Source organism: Equus caballus, chromosome 4, assembly GCF_041296265.1.
Source record: "Equus caballus isolate H_3958 breed thoroughbred chromosome 4, TB-T2T, whole genome shotgun sequence".
NCBI classification, from domain to species: domain Eukaryota; kingdom Metazoa; phylum Chordata; class Mammalia; order Perissodactyla; family Equidae; genus Equus; species Equus caballus.
In genome coordinates this window covers 5,566,570-5,584,867 of record NC_091687.1, presented here as the reverse complement: position 1 = coordinate 5,584,867, position 18,298 = coordinate 5,566,570, and the positions used below count along the sequence as shown (strand labels likewise).

The 18,298-nt window shown below is 41.8% G+C and overlaps 1 protein-coding gene across 49 annotated transcripts in view; it reads left to right on the top strand.

Annotated features, from left to right (window-relative positions):
* The window catches only part of SRPK2 (SRSF protein kinase 2), a 228,849-nt gene that overhangs the window by 170,011 nt on the left and 40,540 nt on the right, over positions 1-18,298 (top strand). For all 49 annotated transcript variants that reach the window (XM_070265410.1, XM_070265399.1, XM_070265387.1 and 46 more), the window contains 3 exons: positions 14,225-14,333; positions 15,012-15,099; positions 15,563-15,650. In XM_070265410.1, coding sequence (XP_070121511.1) covers positions 14,329-14,333; positions 15,012-15,099; positions 15,563-15,650 — 181 coding nt within the window. In that variant the 5' untranslated portion in view covers positions 14,225-14,328. The remainder of the gene's footprint in view (positions 1-14,224; positions 14,334-15,011; positions 15,100-15,562; positions 15,651-18,298) is intronic.

The following is an 18,298-nucleotide window of genomic DNA, read 5'->3' as shown; positions in this document are numbered from 1 at the left end:
TGACTTCACGGCTGTGGACTAGAGTTCTCTGAAAGCTCACTTGCTCGCGTGTCTGCTCCTGGGCTGGAAGGGTTGGCAGACGAGGCCTGCCAGCTGGAGTGCTTCCATGTGGCTTGGCTTCCTCACAGCATGGCGGCCTCAGAGTACTCAGACTTCTTGCCTGATGACTCAGAGTTGACTCAGAGTTCCAGAATCGAATGTCCGCTTTACAAAATGGAAGCTGCGTTGCCTTTTACCGCCTCTCCTCAGAGACGACACAGTCACTTCCGCTACATTCCGTTGGTTAGAAACACATCAGAAGCCCGTCAGATCCCCAAGGAGAGGTAGAGTCCATTCTTGATGGTAGAACTGGAGGATTCTAGAAGAGCAGGTGTTGTGGGAGCTGCTGTTGCAGCCTTCTTTAGAGAACACAGTCTGTCAGAATAATGTGGCAAGCAATTAATAAAAGGACGTTGCAGACTCCCAAGTATGTTTAGTTATATTTATTTTTTGGTATAATCATTTAGCCGCTTTTCCTAAGATATAAATTCATCTGGTGCTCTTTTCGTCTGGCTTGGATTATCAGCCTCAGTCCTAAAGTCCACTGACTGTGTGTAAATTGCTGTGTTGGGTACCAAACAGAGGAGGGTGCACGAGTCAGTGCATGAGTTAGACTTTCTGATGGTGATTAAACTGGAAAGCATTCATTACTCTTGAATTGTACACCTGGGTGGGGCCTTAGAATGAGGCTCAAAAGTCAGTTCTGTTTCCCTAGGTGTATATTAAAGATGTTTCGCTTACTGCGTTTGTAGTCTCTTGTCTCTAACGCCTATGTTCTTTTCCCATTTTGTTGAGTTTCTTTAGAGTCATTGAGAATTTGGATCACTCACCGTGTTTTGTTCCTCATTTTTTACACAAGGTGTGATGTACACCTGGGAGCCCGCCCGTGGTGGTGTGGTTGAGTCAGACCTCGCTCTGCCGGGATGCAGCCAAACAGCCTCATGATCGGTCGGAGCCAAAAATAACAATGGATCTTAATCTTTCAGTTATATTTTGATGTCTCACTGTGTATAATTATGGCCTTTGGTCTTAAATAGCCAGGAAACTGCTTTCAGAGTTTGTTTTAAAAGTTTTTTAGTTACTAAAAGAGTGTTTTTTTAGTTGTCAAAGAAATCTCAATATTTCTCGAGTCTTCTGATTTCTCAACTCTGCTTTTACCCAACCAAGACTTTCTCATTCCAAGATCAGTTGTTTCCCCAGTTTGTAATTCAGTATATTGTACCTTTAGTTATCCAGAACATAATTAAGAACTGAGGACTGAGCCCCAAGTCTCTGAGTACACGTTAACGATGGCCAAGTTGCTGCACCACAGCCCGTGTTTACCATGCAGAGAACCCCCTCTTAGAACCCACGGGACCGGCTGCTAAAGCTGATTCTTTAAAAAGATAAACAGAATTGAGGCCAGCCCTTAGATGCATCTATCAAAGATACACAGAAGAGGGGCCGGCCCCGTGGCCGAGTGGTTAAGTTCGCATGCTCCACTTCAGTGGCCCAGGGTTTTGCTGGTTTGGATCCTGGGCACAGACATGGCACCTCTCATCAGGCCATGCTGAGGTGGCGTCCCACATGCCACAACTAGAAGGACCCACAACTAAAATATATACAACTATGTACTGGGGGGATTTGGGGAGAAAAAGCAGAAAAAGAAGATTGGCAACAGTTGTTAGCTCAGGTGCCAATCTTTAAAAAAAAAAAAAGACACTCAGAAGAGACAAATGGCTGTGTCTGGCACTATGTATTTAAGAAACAATAGAAAGTGTTGGTAATAGATCCAAAATGTGTTCGTTAACTCTTTAGTTGTGAATACTGAGCTTTGTAGGGCATTTGTATGGTCAAAATACTTTCAGTGAAATTGAACACTGAGTTGTATGTGTATGTGTGGGAAAGAAAGCTTGTGACCCAAATTACAGTAAATCTCTAAACTGGGTCTCTTGGAAACAGCCATTAGCCGTTTATGATCTGATGTTAACTTTTATGCATTTTAAGGACTCCTACCGACCCCCCAAGGTGCTTTTAAAATGCTGTGTTCTGACGTATTCTCACTGGATTGAGAAACGACCCAGGAGTGTTCTAGACTGTAGAACGTGGAGATGAGAGTTTCGAAGTCGGGCTTGCCCCAGGGTGTGACTTGCATGTCCACTGTGGGCTCTGCCATAAAAGTGGAAGTGTCACCATCAGTATATTTTAGAAGAGTTTTGCTGTAGCTACAAAATTATAGCACTAAAATAACAAGAAATTTAGATTATTGATCATAAAAGCAAAAGAAATCGTTATTTGTATTTGATTTTTGTCCAGAATCGGATTGCAACTTTGTGAACCTATGGAGCTATTAGTGTAGTTTAACCTCTTAAATGTATGTGGATTCCGTGATTGCTGCCTTTAGGATCTTATAAATATGATCTCAGCTCGATAGCCTTCCTACCGGTCTGCCTTTAGTACTAAACATTTTCATTTTGCAGTGTAACAAAAATAGGATTTTCTCACTATACATTTCTCTTAGCAGTGTTTCTATATGATATTACTTGGGTTACATTTAGATTATTAGTTCACTTTTTTCCCATCTGAGCGTAAGAGAAATAGGGAAATCTTCTAAGGATATACTGTGTTGTTAAATTTTTTTCACAGTTAACCAAGAAAGTCTAAACTTGCACTCTCAAGGCCCTTCACCGTCTGATCCCAATGTACTTTGCTTGTTTTCTTTCCTAGCGTCAAACAGAACTATTTATTTTACCATAAACGTGCCTTCTTGCTGTTGTAATTTTCTTCATGCTCTCTTTTCTTCCTTCTGGGCCTTCCTCTGTTTTTCTGTTAGAGTATAATACTAACTCAGAGCTTAATTTTAGCCCACATCTTAAACTGGTAAAGCCTTTCCCACTTCTCCCTCACATCGTACCCGGGAACAGAAGAAACCTCCCTCCCGTCCGCCTGTGTCTCTCTCGTCCCGTGTTCTCTTGCTGTCTCTCTCCTGTCTTTACTGAGTGCCTGTTGTGATCCAGGTACCATGTGCTGGGGATACTGTCCCTGTCTCATAGTATTTATAATCTCCTGGGAAAGATAGATGAAAAAATGAATAATTAAAATACATTCTATTGTGTCTTGTAAGAGAAGTGTAACAGAACATAGTGAGGTGTGTAAGAGAAGCACAGGACAGGCTCTTCCTCAGCCGGGAAGATCAGGAGATGCCTCCTAGGAGGAAGCCTTGCTTGAGCTTATCCTGAAGGATAAGCAGCTGTAATTTGTATCCTTCACCTTAATGCTTGAGGCATTTTACAAATAAATACATAGAATACAAAAGACAAATAGGTGAGGAAATTATAGAATGGAAATAATGAAATAAAGTCAGATTAAGGTTAATACATAAAGATTTATTAATAGAGATATGTACAGTTTGAGAGTGTTGGAAATTTGCCTTTGGGTTTCTTGGTCACCAAAGCAAGGAAGGAAATGCAGTGGTTCTGAGACTGAATTTTCATAAGATGAAAACAAACCAGTCACTCTAAATAAGAGGTTTTTTTCTTGAAGCCAGAGATAAACTTATCACAAACCAAGACATTCCTGAGATTTTAGCTATTTTGAAAGCTAACGGTCAGCCATCCACAGTTTGATGGGTGCTTGCAGAAGACATGAGACACCTGGGTCAGAGACTAAAGAATTTGTTACTCACGGCACCACAAGCAGCAGGGGCTTCCTCTTCATACTGGTTCCCATTGCCCCCCACTCCCACAAGAGCCATGTGGAGGCAGGCCCAGTGGATGCCTGCACACCCCAGTCTTCTCTGAAGGCCTGCAGCCAAACCTGCCAGCCTTTGTTCCTGAGGGAGACATTTATTACACCAGGCCGCAAACCAGCCTGCCCTCTTCTCCAGAGGGAGGGTCTCTCGTGAGGTCACAGTCCAGCTGTCAGCTGGGGCTGCCGTCGTCTGAAGCCTCTGCTCCCCCGAGGGGTCTGCTTCCCTGCTCACTCAGGTGCCTACTGGCGCCCCTCGGTTCCTCGCTGCCGTTCTCTAGAGGCTTCAGCTCTTTGCCACGTGGGCCTCTCGACAGGCCTGCTCACAACAAGACAGCCAGCTTAGCAGAGAGAGAGCGAGCCCAAATAGGAGACTGTGGCTTGGGAAGTGACATTAAACTTGAACGTCGACAGTCTTGATTCCTTTATAAGAATATTTCAATGTCCAGATAAACTACTAATAAAAAAGTTAATTTCTTTTTTTTTTGGACACTTGACAGCTGTAACTCATCGTCGTATCTGGAGGATCAGAACCCTTTGCTAATTGGGCCATGCTCGTGAATTATTAGATTACACTTTGGGCCAGTTAGTTCTACCCTCTTAAGTAGCTGCAGACAATGTTCTGAACCCCGGCCTGCTGACTCAGTAATCTGTGTCATTAGTCACAGTGAGTTTGGGTTATGACAGAACAGCAGTAAACAGTTATGTGGCACCTAATATGTGCCCAAGTACGGTTCTGAGTGAGTGAGGTAGCAGCAAGTACCCAGAGAAATGAAGGAATTTGCTCAGTGTCACATAGCTGGTAAACGCCAATGCTGCGATTCAAACCAGCGTCCCTAATTTAAACACAGATCTGCGTAAGGAATTGGCAGGAGGCAAGGGCTTGACGTTTTTGTTGGCGTTTATATTAACATTTCAGATATTCAGGGTCTCTCAGTCTGTGGGCTCTGCTTAAATCTCCGTAGCCCTGCTGCAGAAATGGTTTCTGCATCCGTCGTATCCACTTAGGCTCAGGGGTTTCTGTAGTTGCCTCTGTAGGTCGCGGGTCGGTAGGAATCCTCGTCTTCTGGAGCGTTTTCCTTGGCACTGATTTTCCCTCTAGAGCTCTCCTTCATTCATTAGTGTTATAGGGGACGTTTGATGTAATAACAGAGATTAGCTTACATTCAAGGGTTTTTAAATAGCAGTGATTTCTCTGATTGACGGCTCCGATTCCCCTGGTCTGCAGGGGCTTGGCAGTTGTGTCAGAGGCTGCCTTATTCCTTTTTTTTTTGGTGGGTACTAGCATAATTTTTTATAACCTTATTTCTGCTGCATTTTTACAGTTGGTATTGTTGCTAATGTTTCTAGTGGGTGCAAGGGATTTAAATTGTACTTTAAATTACTAATGAAGAAAATAGTGTTTTCTTACATTTCAACATTTTTATTTGATGTCACCTGCAGACGTTTTCCACAACTCAGATGTGGCTGTCAAATTTTAGGAAGTATATGTAAAAAATTTTAAAGCAATAATTTATTTTCATTTTTGTTTTATAGCTAAATTATGGTTTTTAAAGAATGGTTGTTAAATTTTGTTCACAGAGGCCAATTACAACAGATCCTTGTGAATCATTGGCAGACAAAGCATTTCCGTCTCAGGCAGTATTTTTGCTATCTCAGGTTGAGAGGATAGATGTCTTGTAAAATGACAGTTTTTATTTCAGACTTTTTTTCTGTTGGTTCACACCACCATCCACTTAATTCACATTGGAATCCTAGTCGTAATGGAAAGGGGTCCATGTTTTAGCTGATGGGTGAATAGTACAACATGACGTAGCAGAAAGAGCGCAGTTTTTAGAATCTGGCCGATCTCGGTTCTTATCCTGACCCCAGAGCTCCTTCCTAGGGGACGGGACTAGCGCGTAACCTTGCAGGCCTCTTTCCTGCCTTCCTCAGTAGGAACGCTGATGATCCCAGTATTGCACGCTGTAAAGGACATCCCAAATGGAAAGGATCTGGGGTGGGCCTTGAGCAGGCTTTTCATTTTCTTTTTCCTCTTAACCTGTGTCTTAGAGTTTGTTTTAGAAAAAGTGGGGTCCCACCTGCAGGCTCCTTCTGGTCATGTTGCAGAGCCTCTCTCCTCCGTGCTGCCTGCTGGTTGGGACTGGTCTCCCCGACTCTGCCCTTTAGTGATTGCCTAATCCTGTAGATTGCTCTTCCCACCTGCACTCTCTTGGAATGAGACTGGTTAAAAACGACATTGTTTGGGGCTGGTCCCTAGGCCTAGTGGTTAAGTTCTGCGCACTCCACTTTGGCAGCCCGGGTTTGGTTCCCGGGTGTGGACCTACGCTACTCCATGGTGGCGATGCTGTGGCAGTGAGCCACATACAAAATAAAGGAAGATTGGCACAGATGTTAGCTCAGGGCAAATCTTCCTCAGCAAAAAGAAAAAAAAAAAAGGACATTCTTTTTATTATGGAAATTCTCAAACACGGAAGTGTTGAAGGAATAGTTTTGGGAATTCCTGCATTTCCTCTGTTGAGGAGGATGCTAACATTTTAGCATTGTTGAAGAATTGCTAACATTTTATCTTACTGCTGTATTTTTAACATGTGTGATACATATGTATTTTTCTCTTGCTGAATTACTTAAAAGGAAATTACAAACATCATGACACTTCACTTCAGAAATCCTCAGCAAACATCTAAGAAAAAGGGCGTTCTCCTATTATATAGCCATAATGTCATTGTTTCACCTAAGAAAGTTAATAATTCTGCAATGTTATCAAAATCTATTTCTTATTTAAATTTACCTAATTGTCTCAAATTTCTTTTACACCTTTTTTTTTTTCCTTTTAAATCTAGGGTCCAATCAGAGTTTTATGCCTTAGATTGATCGTTACATTTCTTTAATCCTTTTGATCTCGGAACCAGCTCCCTTTTTCTGCCAATTCCATGTGTGGACCAGTTGTCTTTTTGTTCAGACGTTCCCTCTTGATTTGTAGGATTCTTCGTGGTGTCATCTGTTTCCTCTATCTTTACTTGCTGTAAACTTGAATTTATGTCTAGAGGCTTGATTAAATTCAAGTTAAACATTTCTGGCCATAATATTTTATAGATAATGCTGTGTTTCATATTACATCACAGATTGTCACTGTTAGTCACTTAGCTAAAGCGGTGCCTGCCAGGTGCCTCCATTGGAAGGTCTGTTTTCTAATTTGCCATTAGTAACTATTCTATGGGGCTGTTGCTTTGCCTCCATACAAACTATCTGTTCCCTCATAAGAATTTGACCTAAAAGTTTTATCATCCATGGGTGATCCTTGGCAATTATGTTGTGAGTTATAAGAAATGGTGATTTTTCTAATTCTATCATTTGCTTCCTTTATTAGCTAGCATTCTTCTGTGCGCCTCCCAACCCCCCTATTTTTAGTATGAGCATGGACTTGTGGGTTTTGATTTATTTGGTGTGTTATAATCCTTTTCAGTTATTCCTTTCAATGCTCAGATTGTCCTTCGCCCTCTCTCCTTGTGGCGTGACCGACCGCATTTCTCTGAGTACGCTCCTGCTTTCTGGTACAGGCTCACCTGAAACTTGCCCAGCTCAGACCTGGAACCAGCAGTTTTCCTGATGAGGCTGGTTCCTCTGATTAGGGAGTGCCTGTGTGTGCTCGTGTGCATGCACGTGAACACATACGTATATAGAAATGTATATACGTGTATATACAGTAAGTAGTTTTCTCATTACAGAAACGTCATTTGTAGGCCCTTTCACAAGGCTATGCAAGGAAATAACTCTTTTTTTGAGGAAGATTAGCACTGAGCTAACATCTGCTGCCAATCTTCCTCTTTTTGCTGAGGAAGACTGGCCCTAACATCTGTGCCCATCTTCCTCTACTTTATATGTGGGACGCCTGCCACAGCATGGCTTGCGAACCCCGGGCTGCCGAAGCGGAACGTGTGCGCTTAACTGCACTGCCCCCAGGCCGGCCCTGGAAATAACTATTTTAAAAGAGTTCATAATGATATTTGCAGTCTTTATTTAACTGTCTAGGTTTTTTTTCTTTTAACTTCTATACTTTTAAGTCTTCTTTATTGAAAATCCTGGTTCCGTAATAACATTTCTATATTCCCTCTTTGCTTTATCTTGCAATATATATGGGATATTTCAGAATTTTTGTAATATTAATGACAGACCCATTTGGTAAGGGTTAAAATTTCTTGGCACTTCTTTGTGACCTCCAGATATTTCCCGAGCTTAATAATCTGTTGAGTTCTCATTTCATAAAAATAAACAGATTGGTTGTATGTGTCCTAGATGATGTTTTTTAATAAAGAGAGGTGGTGGTTAGTACATACATAATAGCAAGTCACAGAAGTGGTTAATATTAGCTGGGTGGCAGCATGTATAACCGGGAAGGAATTAGCATTTAGAATATAGAAGGAATACCTACAAATGATGATGAAATAAACAGCCCACTAGAAAAATGGTCAAAATCATTGAAGACGTATTTTACACAAAAGAAAACATGAGTAGCCACAATAAACATAAAAAATGACCCTCGACCTCATTAGTAATTAATGCAAAATAAAACTGGGGTTATAAGCCCGTATCAATTATATGCGGTGCAGATATTTCCTTCCAGTCTGTGGCTTTCCTTTTCCTTCTTTTAAGTGTCTTTTAAAAAGCAAACGTTTTTAATTGTTATAAAAGTCCAAGTTATCACTTGATTCTTTCATGGATTTTGCTTTTGGCATCCTGAGAAATCTTTGCTTAACGTGAGGTCACAAAGGTTTTCTCCCGTTCTTTCTTCTAGAAGTTCTCCAGTTGTAGGTTTCACGATTGGATCTTTGATCCGTTGTGAGTGAATGGCAGGTGATGCGAGGTACAGAAGGCTTTCTTTGAACTTTTTTGTTTTGACATAGGGATGTGCAGTTGTTTCGGCACCATGCGTTGAGAGGCCTGGCCTTTCTCCGCTGAGCTGCCTTTGCAGCTTTGCCCCAGATCGGCACTTTATGTCTCCACGTGAGCTTTAGAATCAGTTGTCGCTTTGCGCAGCAAAGCCTCTTGGGGTTTTGACTAGGATTGCATTGAATCCGTAGGTCAGTTTGGGGAGAGTTGACATCTTAACAACGCTGAGACCTGGAGCTCGTGCACACAGTGCCCCTCTCCGTTTTATTTAGGTTTTCTTTTTTTTCAGCAGTGTTTTGTAGTTTTCACTGCATAGATTGTTCCCATCTTTTGTCAGATTTATCTCTAGGTATTTCATATTTTGTATGCTACTGTAATTGATGTGTTTTGAAGATTTCGGTTTCTCATTGTTGATTCCTGGTATAGAAATAGGGTTCATTTTTCTGTCTTGAGCTAATGTTCTGCTACCTGTCTTCACTCGCTCAGTAGTCTTAGCAGTTTTGCGGGTTCCTTCAGCTTTTCCATATAGACAGTCGTGTTGTCTGTGAATAAAGATAGTTTTACTCCTTCCTTTCCAGTTGAATAGAAGTGGTGACAGCAGACGTCCTTGTCTTGTTCCTGTTCACAGGGGGAAGGCCTTCAGTCTTTCACCTTTAAGTGGGATGTTATCTGTAGGTTTTTCATTGATGTTCTTCTGTTCCTGCTCTGTTGAGGATTTTGGTCAGCAGTGCATGTTGGATAGCGTGAAAGGTTTTTTCTGTGTTTCTTGAGCTGATCATATGGTTTTTCTTCTTTACTGTATTAATTATGGTGAATTAAATGCATTGATTTTTGAATATTAAAGCAAATTTTCATCCCTGGAGTAGACCCGACCTGGTCATTAAGTATTATTCTTTTTATTTGTTGTTTAATAAGACTTGATGAAGTTTTGTCTAGAGTTTTTGTATCTACAGCATGAGGAAAACTGGTCTGTAGCTTTCTTATGTCTTTATGAGGCTTTGGAATCAAGTAGTGCTGGCTTCGTAGAATGAGACTGGGAGTATTTCCTCCTTTTCACTTTTCAGGAAGAGTGTGTAGAATTGTTAGTATTTTTCCCATAAATGTTTGGGAGATTCACCAATTCATTTTTTATGGGAAGGTTTTTAATTGCAAATTTATTTTGTAAAGTAAATATAGAGTTATTTAGGTATGTATTTCTTCTTGATTGGGACTTGGGTATTTTGTGTCTTTCATGGTATTTGTCCATTTCATCTTGTTTTCATATTTATAGGTATAAAATTGTAATATTCTCTTATTATCCTATTACTATTTGTAAAATATGTAGCGATGTCACCTAACTCATTCCTTGTCTGGGTAATTTATGTTTTCTTTCTTTTTTTTCCCTGGTCAGCCTGGCCAAAGTTTATTAATTATTTTTATTTTCTCAAAGAACCAGCTTCTGGTTTGACTGGTTTTGTCTGTTTTTATGCTTTTCATTTCACTGATTACAGCTCATATCTATGTTATTTTCTTTCTTGTGCTTACTCTGAGTTACATTTACTTATCTTTTTCTAGTTTCTTAAGGTGGAAACTGAGGTCATTGACTTGAGATCTTCTTTTCTCATAGGCATTTAGTGCTCTGAATTTTCCTCTAGGTTCTGCTTTAGCAGCATTTCGCAGACCCTGATATGTTTTGTTTTCATTTTCATTTAGTGTAAAATACTTTATAGTTTCCATTTGATTTCTTCTTTATCCCGTGGGTTATTTTGAAGTATCTTGGTTTCTCAATTTGGGGGTATTTTCTCTTTTTGGTTTCTAATTTAATTCCGTTGTAGTCTGAGAATGTGCTTTATGTGACTGGATCTTTTAGTTTCTGTTGAGACTTGTTTTATGGCCCAGTATGTGGTCTGTGTTGATGAATGTTCCGTGTACTTGCAAAGAGTATTTTCTGTTGAGTAGAGCGTTCTATAAATGTCCATTATGTCCAGTTGGTTGATGGTGTATTCAGATCTTCCATATCCTTACTGATTTCTGTCTACTGGTTCTATTAATTTTTCAGGATGGGAATATTGAAATGTTGAGTAACCCAAAATGTGTCTGTGCTATCCTTCTGTGAGCGAATTTCTTTTTACCACCCCTTCCTTTTTTAAGACTGTGTGTGGGAGGTGATTCTCAAATCCTTCCTTAGAGCTTTGAAAGCCTCCATTGGTTGTGGAGATAAACCTCACCATCAGAGGGCTGAGAAAAAATGAATACTTAATATTCTCTTTAGTAGAAAATAGAGACTTTGCTGATAATCCTTCTAGACTATTGTCTGTGACAGAGTTCTGAACTTTGGATTAACTCTTAGAAATTGAACCTATTTTTTGCTTGGCAAGGCAAAGGGAGTTGTCTTTATCTTCAGCCCACAGCTCCCCCTAAACAAGTGAGAAGACAGTTGTAGGACTGCCGTCTTTGGAGCCTTATTCACAGTACAGGTAGAGCTTTAGTTCTCGTTCTCCTGGTGTGCTGGAGGGGTGGAGTCAGAGGAGAAACCAGGGCAGGGAACTTCATGACACTTAACAGTCCACTCTTGTTCTCTTGTGTTTGTATCCAATCGAAGATTTATCTCTTAAGAAGAAAAGGAAAACTTCTAAATGTTAAATGCGTGGTTTTTATATTAAACCGTACAAATTGTGAAGTACAAATGTATAACAAACCCCTAAGTGGTGGTAGTCCTCAGGGCTCGACCCTTTCTGCCCAATGCCGTGCGCGGGGTCCCCAGGCAGCGCTGTTGTCTGTCTTCCTGTACCGTCTGTTGGTAAGGCGGCAGCAGGGGAGGGTCCTGCTCTGTGGCTGTTCTCAGGATTCCTGTGTGCCACACGGTGTTATAGGCCAATGGAGGCGTCCACTGCTCATGGCCACGGTGGCCCACCCTGTTGGTCAACCTCAGGGCGTTGGGGAGTTTCCCGCAGAGTCACTGGAGTGTCCATCTTCTCTGACTCCCTGAGTGTCGGGGAAGTGGGTGTGGTCTGCGATGGGACGTGGCGCCACCCTTTGGGCAGCATGAACATTAGTTACCATTTTGTGAGACGAGGTTGAACAGTGGTCGGAAAAGCATCATTTTCTGTAGAAATCTGGCAGTTAGGATATGAGACAGATATGAGAATGTATAGAATATGGAGTCAAAAATGTGTTCGTCAACTTTTCAGAATAAAAGTTAGGATAAGTGCTTAGAGCTTTCAATTGTTTTTATATTTGTATTTAAAAATTGCTTTTACGTCTCTTTTGCTTAGTTGGCCTTTTTTTTAGGGGCAAAATTCTCAGCTAGCCTGTGGGCTCCTGAGATAACTGGACTAAACTAGTAATTTCTTGTTCAACTTTCAGAGTTCCATTGAGAAAAGGAACGGCTGCGCTTATGCTGAGATTACACCAAAAATAGTCCTTCTATTTTTCTGTCATGTACACGCTCTGGCTATTTGAGAATTCAAATTTGAAACACAGTAGGGATACGAGTTTCTTCTCTTTATGCATAATTAAATTATTTTTAAATTTAGAGACTTTAATGTTGGCAGTAAGATGCAATTAAGTAGTGAATAGCTTTTAATTAAGCTGTCGAGTGTTCCCTGTGTGCTGAGACCAGGGAGCAGTCCTTCGGGTGTTGAAATGGAGCGCAGTCCTCACGGTGGACAGAGCGAGGACTTGCAGGTCAGACCCCGTTTCCAGCCCTGAAGCTGCTACCCACATCTCTGAGGCTTGTGCCCACTTCAGCGGTGTAGAGATAACACCGTCCGCTCTGCGGCGTGGCTGTGAGAAATGACATAGGCATCGGTGTTTCCTAGCTGCTTCGTGCTGTGAGATGTGGCTGGGTCCTTGAAGAGGTGCTTCCATGAGCAGACGTGTGGAGTCGCAGCCTGCCCTTTTGCTCTTGCGGGTTCCCACCATGTGTGAAGACTCTGGGCTCTGGGAACCCCGTTGGTCAAGAAACCTACTTTGCTTCGTTGAACTTCCCCTTTCCCAGACAGCTGCTCCTCCCGTCCTCCTCCACCCCCGCTGCACCCCGCCCCCCACCCCGTGGGATCCCTGCAGCCTTTTAGTTACCTTCATCTATGGAACATGATTTTGAAAATAAAGTGCCTAGCACAGTGCCCCTAATTTGTACTTGAAAAATGATATTTTCCTTTTCCTCCTTTTCGGTATTAATTTTAATGGTTTAAAACTGTGTTGGAAATTAACACTTTTGAAAAAAATTAACATTTTTTTCTTCTAATTTTTTTGAGACATAATGGACATACAACACCATGTAAATTTGCGTACAGCACAGTGACTTGACACACTGTGTGTATTGCGAAATGATTGCCCCAGTAAGTTTAGTTAACACCCATCCATCCATTTAATAATTTGCTATATTTTCTTCCTGATTTAATTTCTTTTAGTTCATGTCTTTTACCCAAAATGTTGTCATAGGGTTTGATATTAAAATCTGGGAAAAGCAAGTGTAGTGGTATGAGAGTAAGAATCTTTGAGCTTCTGGTAAAATTTCTGCTTCTCTAATTCAGCACAATTTAAATATTCATAAACATTCGTGATATTTCTCCAAGTGTTGCTCTAGGCCTCTGAGAGTTACACAGATGTATTGGAGGGTGCGTTTTAGACACTTGCTGCACCTGCTCTGAGCCCCTTGACGCTAGGCATGAACCATCCATGTGTGTCTTGAGTGATTTGTAAGAATTCTGCAGATTTAAAACATGAGAGAGAACATCTTTGCAATAAAAAAGCAGTAGATGTTAAAAGAATAAAAAGTAGAAAAGTACTATGTTAGTTTTTGAAAAAAATTGAAAAAGGTAGATAAAAAGAATAAAATATAGATAAAGAGAGTAATTTTATATCCAGAGATGTTTGTTGCTAGCGTTTTATCCTCCTAGACTTTTTCTCGTGTGTTTCACAAAAGTGGCATTGTATTATCCAGGCTACCTCGGAGCCCACTTAGTGCACTTACAGAGCAAAGGGAAGGCCTTTTTCATGCCGGGAAGCCCCTTCCTCCCCCAGAGTCTCCTTTAACACGGGGCCCCCTGTCCCTCCCGAGGAGCGAGGAGCGTAGGTGGGAGGAAGAGTGGTGGGAGGAGCCAGCTCCGGTGGAGGGAGAACTGCCATCTGTTATGCACGTCCGTGTTGGTCATCTGTAAACTGCCTGTGTGTGCAGAATTAGGCAGAGTACACATCTTTTATTTTCGTGAGTTATGTTGTAGTGACTCAAAAAGATTGTGTTTAACTCATCGCTTAGAAGATGCACAGCTTGTCTGGAAGTGTCAGGAGCTGGTGTGTGCAAGCTGTGTACACCTAGTCTTAACCCTGAATTATCGTTATGGAGTGCTGGATGGTTCGTTGCCTTTCCGCGTGAAATTAAAACCAACAAAAAGCCTAATAGAAAGGCACAGGACATTTGTCTCTTAATGAAAGATATTCTTGAAAAGATGTTATTAAACATGTTTTATTCTCATTTTATGATTTAGAGCTTTCTTTTAATGATCAAGAACTGACAGAGGAAGAGATGCGATTCCATTACTGTTTTTCTGGAATTTAGTTAATTTATTATTTTTTTAAACAAAAGGTGGCTACCATCCGGTGAAGATTGGAGACCTCTTCAACGGCCGGTACCATGTGATCAGGAAGCTGGGATGGGGCCACTTCTCCACGGTCTGGCTGTGCTGGGATATGCAGTAAGTGCTTGTCGGCTCTGTCGGCTCGGTTTGATGACAGGGCGTGGCTGAGGGGCACACCTGCCTCCGTCGTGGCGTGGGGAGTGCTCAACACCAGCCTGCTCCTCCCGGCCAGACTTTTCCCCCTCTCTTTGAAGTTTATTTGCCTGTTATCTTAAAATAGTAACTTTCTTCTGCCTTTGTATCTAAAGCTTCTTCATTGAAATTACGTTTCATTGGCGTCATATTACTTTTCTTACTAACTCATCTATACCAGAAACACATTCAAATATAAAATCATAATGTATAGGCCTCTCAGTGTAGTGGTTTCTGGCTCTTTTTTTTTAAAGCCATGACCTACAGTATGGAAGTGCATTGCTACCCAGTACGCATATACATGGGGTGTGCGTGTGTGTGTGTGTGTGTGGACTGAAACAAAAGTCTTACAAGAGCTAAACCTTACTATATGTGATGAACTCTGACATTTTTCTAGTCTATCTTATTTTTATTAGGAAAAGATGGAAACGCAAAGCAAAATAGAGATTGTATTGATCCATGAGCCCACTGCTTAATTTTGGTTCCACAACTTGAAAAGTACTATTTTAAAGGAAAGCTTATTAAAAGTTTCCATTTATTGGATAGATCTCATTATAATGATTGCTTCTGATAATATTAAAAATATGCATTTTTTTTTTAAAGGGGGAAAAGATTTGTTGCAATGAAAGTTGTAAAAAGTGCCCAGCATTATACAGAGACAGCATTGGATGAAATAAAATTGCTCAAATGTGTAAGTACTGCAAAAATGTGAATGATACAGGAAAAATTAATGACTTAAAATTTCACAGAGGGGTTTTTCTGGGTTTTACTAAATTAAAATTGCATTTATTTTTTATAAGTTCAAATACTGAATCTTAGTTTTTGAGAAAGATTAGCCCTGAGCTAACATCTGCCGCCAATCCTCCTCTTTTTGCTGAGGAAGACTGGCCCTGAGCTAACATCCGTGCCCATCTTTCTCTACTTTATGTGTGGGACGCCTGCCACAGCATGGTTTGACAAGCGGTGCCATGTCCGCACCCGGGATCCAAACTGGTGAACCCCAGGCCGCCAAAGCGGAGTGCGTGAACTTAACCACTACACCGCCGGGCCGGCCCCGAATCTTATTTTTAAAAGCATCACTTTTATTAAAACAATATAATGGAAATGACTTTCATTCTTATGCTGCTGTTCTTGAATTCACTTTTTCCCCATAGGTTCGAGAAAGTGATCCCAGTGACCCAAATAAAGACATGGTAGTTCAGCTGATCGATGACTTCAAGATTTCAGGCATGAACGGAATACGTATCCTTCTGACACTTCTGTTGCTTCCTAATGGCTGGATTATATTGCAGTTTTTCTTTTGACTTTTAAGAAAAGGGAAATCTTTCAGGCTTGTAAACTTGTGTTTTCTGCTGTGTCACTCCAATACAGCCTCTAGTGTCGCCGCACACTGTTAGTAGATGGTATGTCTGGAGTGCTCTGCGAGGACCTTTTGGGGCTTTTGATGTAGTAGTGTCTTTTTTTTTTTTTAGTGTTAGGAAGGTTGGTTCTGAACTAACATCTGTTGCCAATCTTCCCCCACTTTTTAAAAATTTTCTCCCCGAAGCCCCAGTACATAGCTGTATATCCTAGTTGTGGGTCATTCTAGTTCCTCTGTGTGGGATGCCGCCTCAGCACAGCTTGAGAGCAGTGCATAGATCCACACCCAGGACCCACTCTGGTAAACCCTGGGCCACTGAAGTGGAGCACACGAACTTAACCACTGGGCCACCAGGCCAGCCCCATGGTGGAGTAGCATTTTGTAAAATTGTTTTTACAACAACTTGACTTGATTTTGGCGTAGAATTAGTTCCTACTCTTTTTAATTAATTCTAGTGGAGTTTATTTTATGGTGGTGGATGGAAGTGTATGCTAGCACTTCCCTTTGCTTTAAACTTTCGGACATCAGTACGCAGGTGCTGGGTATCCCCCAGGAGCTGCACAGAATCCCGTGCGGGTGAGGCAGGAAGAGGGAAAGCGCCCTGCTGACGTCATCCTGTGCGGTTGCACTGGCTCCTGCCGAGGGCCGTCTTTCCACCAGCGGGGCGTGGAAGTGTTTGGTTTCATTTATTTTGCTCCTAGTTTGTCTGCTTTGGAAAACCTGATAAAAGTACAGAGATGCGTTTTCTGTACTGTTTGGTAAATCTGACATAAGCCAGTGCTTGATGGAAGAGACCTCCCTTGTTTTCCCTTAGAAACATTTATAACGTAAATTTTCCAACACACATAAAATTAGAGAGCGCAGCGCAGTGAATCTCTATAAACCTGACACCCAGGTTCAGTAATTATCGAGGTCTGGTCACAGTTGCTTCGTTTATCCTTTTTCTCTTCTCTTGCTGAATCATTTCAAAACGAGTCCTAGAAGTCATGTTCTTTTGCTCTACAAATGTCAGTGTGCATCTTTGAAAAAATATGGACTGAAGAAAATCGTAAAACTCATTAAATAAAATAAGAATAACTTCTTGGTATCACATATCACATCATAGTCCTTATTCAAATTTACTTGATAATGCAAAAATGACTTTTTAAACGCTCGTGTGAATCACATTCTTCAATCAAGGTTATTTTCTCCTAAGTCTTGCCTCTTCCCCTTAAGTCTGTATCAACTTACTTTAGTTGTTTAAAGATCAAATTGTTCGATTTACTTTTTTTTTCTTTTTTATTAGAATGTCAGACAGAGTATTTGCTTTCTCAAAAAGAAGTTGTCCTGATGGAAACTGAGCCTTGAAAGGTGAAAGTCTCCTAGTTAGCTATAAGGTTAGTTGTTCCTTTTGCTTCTTGCATAGGGAAGCCCACGTCCTGATTCTGGGTCCTCTTGGAAGAGAAGTGTGTCTAGCGAGAAGACAGCCAGGGCCTCTCAGGACTTCCCTTTCCCTTTGGAAAATGTCAGTTTTGCCTGGGCTCCTGGTGGGTTGTTTGCATTCTCGTCGGTTTGTATGGGGCTCAGGAGGAGGTGAGCGGGGATTCTGGTCACCCAAGACCGTAGCTCGAGGCTCAGCGCACGTGGAGAGGAGGTAATGCCGTGAGTATCCAGGATACCCGTGCCACGGTTTCACTCTCCATCCTCTGAGATAGCCGTTCGGGTGGCTGACGCAGGCACTGCCTTCATCTCCCAAGGTTCAGGAAGATTGACCCACTTACTCGGAACCCTGTGACTGATGGGGGCCAGAGGTATGTCAGGAGCCGGGGTCTCCTCCCTCCATCCTGAGGTTTTGCTCTTTCCTGTATGTCATGTTTGGAACAGATCTGGCATTTTGATGTTCGACCCGCTCGAGCTCCAGAAGCCTGAGGACAAAGCCTTCTCCCAGCTTCGCCCCCAGAGTGACGTCCTGTTTCTCCATCTGCTGAGGCTTGATCCCTCAGGGAAGCGCTCCCCTCATGCCCTGTGGATTGGAGGAAGTCTTTGTATTCTAGAGATTGGGCTCAGGGTTACTAGCACATACCGACGACTGCTCATGTCACCTTGCCCTTTGCCTTACAGTCGTTTCTGCTGACTGCTGAGCGCATTTGTCGCTCCTGCTGGATAGAGAGTAGAGCCGCTCCTTCTGTCTGCGTGAGCCTCTGGCTCGTGGGCAGGCCGGGCAGGCCCTCCTCTCGGATCAGATCTGCCGGGCAGTTCCTGAGACAGCTGACAGGGAGAAGGTTTCTTTGGAGAAACCATCTAATATGTAGGTAAATGGAGGTTTTTTTGGTGTATACATTCTAGTGGCTATTTTTTACTGTTAAATAAAGTGCTCAGAAACCACCACAGTCTAGATTTGTCATTGTTTCAAGAAGACAGATCATAATTTAGAAATCTCGGGCTTCAGCTCTGTCTTTACTAACTTTAGTCCATAGTTTGCCATTTTTTGTAATGAGCCTGGAAAATAGTAAGAAACTTCCAGCTTTAGATGATCTATGCATAAATCTAT